A 7,807-nucleotide genomic window follows, 5' to 3' on the forward strand; every position below is an offset into this window, starting at 1 on the left:
GCAAGACGTAAAGGTGAATGTTGAAACCATCAATGGAACAGGGGAAATTGCATGTAGCCTAGTCTCAGGATTGTCAGTATTAGACTATGAGGGTAAGAATTGCATTACACTCCCCCCAGTGTTGAGCACCTCCCGCATACCTATCGATGAGTGTGATGTGATCAGGGCCGGAGATCTGGAACGCTGGCCACATCTGCGAGAAATAGATATCCCAGATGTGGATGCCGAAGTGGGTTTGTTAATTGGGAACAATGTTCCACACTTACTTGAGCCGAGGGAAGTCATTAACTCAACCCACCTCCATGAGCCACATGCCATACGAACATTATTGGGCTGGGCAGTCTGTGGGGCAAAGGACAAGAGGTGTCAAGAGCACATCAATAGGATCCAAGTAACTAGCAGGCGTTTGGAGTTGGACCGCATGCTGGTGGAAGATTATAATAGAGACTTCCAGGACATGGCATCTCCCAAAAGGGAAATGTCTGCAGAAGATAAGAAATGGCTAGATCTAATTCAAAGGGGGGTTAGAACTGTAGAGGGGGGTTATGAGGTGCCACTGCCTCTGCGCGACAATCTTGGACCCTTGCCAGAAACAAGAGACATTGCATTGCTCCGTATGCACAGTCTTCGTAAGAAGCTAATGAAGGATGGTACCTACGCTAAGCAATACAGTGCCTTCATGACCGAGATGCTACAGAAAGGATATGCTGAGCGAGTGACCTCAGCCAGCCAGGAAAATGTATGGTATATCCCTCATTTTGGTGTGCAACATCCAGACAAGGTCCGTGTTGTATTTGACTGTGCGAGCAGGGTGGAGGGCACGTCGTTGAATGACCTAATATTGCAGGGACCCGATATGATGAACTCTTTGCTGGGTGTGTTGGTTAAGTTTAGGGGAGGTCTGTTTGCCTATTCAGGGGATATAAATACAATGTTTTACCAGGTACGGGTACCAGAACATCAGCGGGACTACCTCAGGTTCCTTTTGGTGGGAAAATAGTTTTAATGAGGAGCCAACTGAGTTTAGAATGGCTGTACATCTGTTTGGGGCCTGTTCGTCACCCAGCATTGCGAATTTTGTGCTGAAACAGACAGCAAGCGACTTTGGGAATGGGTTCTCCAAGGGAGCACGGGACACCGTTGCTAACAATTTCTATGTAGACGACTGTTTGAGAGCCGAGGATCGTCAAGATGCCTTGTTAAGTAATTTGTTAGAGGTTAAGGAGCTTTGCGAAAAAGGGGGATTTACATTGACGAAGTTCAGTAGCTCATGCGTGGAGGTTTTGTCATCCATCCCAAGGGAGTGGTACGGTAAGGGCATTTCAGGGTTCATAGATGGATCAGGGCCAAATAAGACAAAGGCATTGGGAGTACAGTGGGACTTGGCCACTGATGAATTGGGTGTCCAGGCAGATCTGGTTTCAGTTCCAAGGACTAAACGCAGCTTGTTGTCAGCCATAGCCTTGATTTACGACCCCCTTGGCATATTGGCACCAGTTTTAATTGAGGGACGGATAATTGTGCAGGACTTGTGTAGATTGAAGATAGGCTGGGACAGGGGATTGGACTCCAACACCACTGACCGCATCAGGGTGTGGGTGAACAAGTTGAATCAGACCAGAGGGATAAGTGTGCCAAGATGCCTAAAGGTTATTGGGTGGGAGTCAGCTACCCTAATACAGCTGCATCTGTTCTCGGATGCGAGCATCATGGCTTTAGGAGTAGTGGCATACTTGCGGGTCACAGATCGGTGGGGAAATGTATCCTGTAGATTCATTATGGGAAAGGCAAGGGTAGCGCCCTTGAAGGACATTTCAGTACCCCGCCTAGAGCTTAGTGCAGCTGTACTAGCCGTAAGACTTGGAACCACAATTCTGGCCATGATAGATTTCAAGGTGGACGAGGTCTATTATTGGACAGATTCAACAACGGTCTTGCGTTATATTCGGAATGATCAAGCTCGGTACCAAACATTTATAGCGAACCGAGTCTCTATGATAAGGGAAGGAAGTGATCAGAATGAGTGGAGGTACGTTAACTCTGAATGGAACCCGGCAGACGATGCATCACGCTCCAAGCAGTCTGAAAGGTGGAGAACAGGGCCAGGTTTTTTGCTGAAGGAGGAGTGTTTTTGGCCAGCAGAGCCAGCCCACATGTCCAACAGTGTGGAAGGACTAGAAGTTAGGCGTGAGATAGGTCCCAAAAGGGCGCAAGTCTGCCAAACAATTAGCTTCAGGGTTGGGTTGGATTGTAGGCAGACAGGGTGGCATAAAATCATCCACCACTACTCAAAGTGGATCCGGCTACTCAGAGCCGTAGGTTGGGTCATATTATTTACCAGGTATTTAATGTGCAAACATAGGCAGCAGCTTAGCGAACTAAACATGCATTTGTCTACACAAGTTATGAGCTTGGCAGAGACTGTGGTTGTGCAGGTAGCACAGCGAATGACTTATGAGGTAGAAATAGCAAGTCTTGAGAAGGGCAGCACCATCAGGGTTTCCAGCTCCTTAAGAAAATTGAAACCAATCCTGAGAAATGGGCTATTGTGCGTTGGAGGGAGGTTATCACTGGCGAATATTGCCCCGAGCGAAAGGAATCCAATTATTCTGCCATATAAGGGCCACTTGACTGACATAGTTATCCAGTATTATCACGAGCGTTCCAACCATATGGGCATAATGTATGTTCTGGGTCTAATGAGGGAGAAATTTTGGTGGTAAGGGCAATGCAGCGGTGAGGCGCGTGCTAGGGAAATGCATCAAGTGTCGCAGGGTACATGGAAGGGTAATTGAACAGCAAATGGCCGATCTACCACCTGATCGCGTGGAGTCAGGGAAACCACCCTTCTATCGCACCGGGGTGGACCTTTTTGGACCATTCTTCGTGAAAAGGGGCAGAGCGCAGATAAAGCACTGGGGAGTTATATTCACCTGCTTGAACATGAGGGCCATACACTTGGAAGTAGCGTCAAATCTCACATCAGACTCATTCATTAGTGCCTTCAGAAGGTTTTTGGCTCGTCGTGGACATGTTAGGACGATTAGATGCGACTGCGGCACTAATTTTGTGGGATCACGGAAGGTTCTAGACTCTAGTTATGAGTTCTTGGGAGAAAACAAGGTGCGAAATGAGTTGCTCCAGTGTGGGGTGGAATGTTTTCAATCCCCGGGCGCCTCACATTTTGGAGGAGCATGGGAACGATTGATAGGTAATGTGAGGAGGGTCCTGGATGTAGTCTTGGGGACACAGCAATTGGATTATGAGGGATTGTGTACACTCTTTTGTGAGGTGGAAGCAACAGTTAATAGTAGGCCCCTTACCATTGTCACCTCAGACAGTAGAGACCCAGCTCCACTCACACCAAACAAGCTTTTAAACATGGGAGAGTCACCCGCAGGGTGCCATGTTGCAACAGGTAGCTACTCTAAGCAGAGATGGAAGCAAGTGCAGCACATGGCTGAGCAGTTCTGGGCACGTTGGAAACGCGAATACCTGTCGGGGTTACAACAGCGACAGAAGTGGTTCAAGGAACGACGAAATGTCAGGGTGGGAGACATAGTCCTTATGGTCAATGAAAGTGTAGCACGCTGCCATTGGCCACTGGCTCGAGTAGTACAGACTAAAGCAGGGGAAAGATGGACTGGTTAGGACGGTGACTGTCAGAAGGGAGGGCAAGGATTATGATAGACCACTGTCGAAACTTGTTTTAATTCTGGAGGAAGAGCAGGACCTAGTGGACAATGCTAGGCAATAGGTGTTGAACCCTCTTGCGGTCAAGAGGTTTCAAAGGGGGCGGGTGTCGACGCGGGAAAGTTTGGGCATCTTCTCTGCGCGACTGTTAACAATATGTCCGCTGCGCGATGAAAAACAGCTGTTTTTGTGGTAAAGAAAAGTTTGGTAATTGAATTTCGGGCCACTCGATATAAGACATAAGCGTATACTCTTGTCCCATAAAAAAAAGGAAAAAAAATTTATTTACGAGTGAACAAGTTCCCTTTTGTGGGCACTAAAGGTAATTTTGGACGCTTTCCCCACTTCCTCTCTCCCTTCATGACGAGCAAGAAAAAGGAACCATCGGCTCGGTTTCCCGCCGCCTGGTCAAGTGCGTGGGAGGGAAGCTCGCTTTGTGTTTTAAACCTAGAAGCAGACAGATGTGCATGGCCTTGAGGCGAAAATTAAGCGATTTAGGAGGTAAGCATTGTAGTGTACTGAGATTCTATAAACTAAGAGCTAAGAGAGGGTTGTTGCTGATGAATAACAGTTGATAGCTAAATAGAGAAGTGAATATGATGGAAATATAGGCTCGTTTAACAAGTGTCCTAAATAGAGAAGTGAATATGATGGAAATATAGGCTCGTTTAACGAGTGTCGTTAGGGGTCATGTGCACAAATTACGATGCCGTTCCCCTTCAGGAATGTAGGCAGTGGACCACGAGGGGATTAAGACGGACGGTCCTTACGGTGGGAAAGCAAACGATTTGGTAAGTAAGAGTATTATTTTGTTAAGAGATCGCTCATGACATTTTTGGTTCCTTGAAGTGCATGGTAATGCCTAGGTATATTTCTTAAAGATTCTATGTGCAATTATTGTTATTTTAACCATTGTGATCACTGAGAAATTGATTCTAATGTGAGTTAAGGGATTTACCTGTCCTAGTGTTAAGGAGTTATCATTTAACTAAAATGGCAAAATTGTCACCACTGTGAATATTTATGTTTGTTCATTTTTTTCAGTGACCGATTGTAATAAAGGAAACTATAAGACAGTCGCGTATCACTCAAACCCACGTTGGGCCGCCCACACCCATCTAAGCTTGATTGATTTGAAAAGCAAAATAATAATATTAAGCCTACGTGTCTTAAGTACATCAAGAGGCGTCATTAAACCCTCAGAACCATACCCGCTCTCTTACTACTTCAATAGACCTTTGGCACATCACTCGCTACAACTACAGTATTCTAGTAATTGTGCAGCAAATAAGTAGAAAAACGCTTCAGTTTGTGATACAAGCATAAAATTTGGCACAAGTGCTCATTTTGAACCCGTTTTTTGAAAAATCTGGGTGTCCACGCAAAATTCTAATAGGGCCGCCACTTTTCAAGATGGCCGCTAGTTGTTTTGATTTCGGACACTTTGAGCAAATCATTGTTGAAATAAATACATCAATCATTATTCAGGTAATGTTTCCCTGGGTAGAAGAGTTAATTAAAGATATCGCCAAAGCTCCATTGTGATAAAGATGGCGTACAAAATGGCTGCCATGAAGCATTTTGCTTGATAACTATGCACTTAAGAAAGACAGAGACGAAATTTTTATCTATTACTGCATTTATGAGGCCAGAGAATCTGTTCTAGCTCTCCTATTGGGCTGTTATCAATATTGCACATCTTGAAAAGGGACCCCATAATGCTACCGAAAAGTATACAAGCACAAGACTATACTAGAGTATAGCAAACTATTTTATATATGTTCGAGCGCCATCTCAATGTCTTTTTATTATTTTTTTTTAGCCTGAAATGAACGCAAGATTTTAAAGATGCATGGTGTCACCATTTAGTGTGACGAAATTCTCATTCAGATGTATCTGAAGCATCCTTTGCAACATTGTCGTTACCCCTCACATTATGATTACACCTCACATTTGCTGCTACACAAAACTGGGCATGTAAGTATTTACACCTGCCACGGCAACCAGACTTACAGTCACATTTTGTAAGTTGTTCGGAACTTTTTGCAATGGGGGAGATGGCTATCCAGAAGACTTCCAGACTTCGCCAATCTTTTCCCAACCCCCATCAGCTGGACTCTGTGCTTCTGGCTGGCACAGAATTGCCTGACCCCATACACAGCCTGACCCCATACACAGCCTGACTGATATGCTGAGACTGGCTTTGGCACTGTACCACTTGGTGGTGTTGGGCTTTTGGACTTGTCAGACTAAAAATGAGTTTCCTATGCCAGAGCCATTAAAATCGCAGATAAGGGTTTTGAACACAATAGTGACGTTCACGCACAGTGAAGAAAAGTTTACATATGGCGAAAACATCTCTTGTTATCGTCCCCATGACTGCATTATCATTCACAAATATTTTCTATTATTATTGTTATCACTTTAAGGAAGTTTCATCATAGGACCAAGACCAAGAGAGACAAAATTTACCCAATTGAGTGGAATCGCCTCCCGCATTTGGTAACTACATAAGCAATGACATATATTAGAGGTGCCTGCTCATCACGGCAATTCAATTACTGGCGCAATAAGGAGACAGACAAAGCTATGACTAAACGGGGGATTTGGGGGGAAGTGAGCAAACCTTGTTGGGACTAAGTTGTTAGCCTGGAATTCCTCCATTTTCTTGATATTTGTATTGTTTCTACATTATAAATAATTCAATGTATGTAATTCATCTACATAATGAACCAGTCTATAGCGCATTTGTTAGATCTACATCTATTCAAGGCGGAAATACAAAAAATATAATCCATATTTTTTTTACCTTGGGTTTCGACACTATTGCCTTCTATTTGCTACAACAAGAAATGAGTGTTGCCAAGTAACTATTACCCATTATTACAGAAATAATTACCTATTTACGCTATAGTAACTTTTACCACAGGTCTTCTTCCTTGTATACAAAATGGTAAGCCGGAGACTAATGCAGTCTTGCAACCACAGGGACAATTCCATATCTTATCGGCCATTATCGAATTAGTTAAAGCCTATAGTGTGTTAATGACTTACTGCCTACCTGGTGAATGGGCGGAGCCTCATGACATCACACGTTTACACCAAGAATGGTTTTTGTATCCATTTCTGTGATTTTCTCGGTTCCGGCAACAGCGACTTCATTTTACTCTATAAATATCAAAACTATCGAACTTAGGTACTAAATAATACTTGCAAAAATTAGGTAGGGTTATAAAATATACACTTGCCAACTTTCACCTTTAACTGATGCGTTGATAAAAAGGTGTTGTCAAAAAACCGTGTTTCATCGGCTCTGAATCCCTTAGGAGACAGGCATCTGTCATACTAAACTACAGTAAAGCAAAGCTGGGTACAGCGTAAGTAAAGCAAGATTAGCTGAGTTACACAGCACTGAAGTCACCAATGTGCCCTGGTTGTGTGCCGACATTCTCTCTTTTAAACTAAAACTATAGATAAAACCACCACCTAAATTATATATAGATTTGCAAACTATTATATCTAACAGGAAGAGATTTTTTCATGTCTACTGAATCCTGAGACGTGATTATTTAAGGTTTTTGGCTGCTGTATTGGATGCCATCTTTCTTTATATACACTATATGAAATCTTTGACAGAAATACATTTCACTTTTGCTTGGTGACTGCCTAAAATATGTATAAATACAAATGCATAAAAACACGACCCGAGGCGCAAGAGTCCCATGATAAAGCCTTTGAATAGCGGCCAGCTTGACAAACACCAGCTAATTTGGAATTTGGAGTGGACACCCAGTAATTTTTCTAAGTGACCTATGGAGTAGATATGTACCAAATTTCATGCTTGCATCATCAACTGAAGTATTTTAGTGAAAAAAAAAGTTTCTGCTGCACAACAAACCGGCGGGCTTTTACTATAAATCGTACCAGTGACTGGTGCAAAATGTAATCAATTCAATGACAATGGGATTTTTTGTCTTAAATATGTGTGGACTATATTGAAGTTTCACCTGCGCAAAGTAAGCCCTTTCTACCTAATCCCCACTCTCTAATATATGCCAGGTTTTAACAATATTTCTTCATTGTTGACAAAGAAAACCAGAGAGAGAGAGAGAGA

General features: G+C 43.3%; 1 protein-coding gene across 1 annotated transcript; it reads left to right on the forward strand.

Moving 5' to 3' along the window:
* Positions 1–1,028: 1,028 nt before the first annotated feature.
* LOC135217656 (uncharacterized) lies at positions 1,029–2,723 on the forward strand. Its single transcript, XM_064253622.1, has one exon. It carries the CDS (start codon positions 1,029–1,031, stop codon positions 2,721–2,723), a length of 1,695 nt encoding a protein of 564 aa, XP_064109692.1.
* The last annotated feature ends 5,084 nt before the right edge of the window (positions 2,724–7,807 follow it).

The sequence above is a fragment of the Macrobrachium nipponense genome, chromosome 7, assembly GCF_015104395.2.
Source record: "Macrobrachium nipponense isolate FS-2020 chromosome 7, ASM1510439v2, whole genome shotgun sequence".
In the NCBI taxonomy this organism is placed as follows: Eukaryota; Metazoa; Arthropoda; class Malacostraca; order Decapoda; family Palaemonidae; genus Macrobrachium; species Macrobrachium nipponense.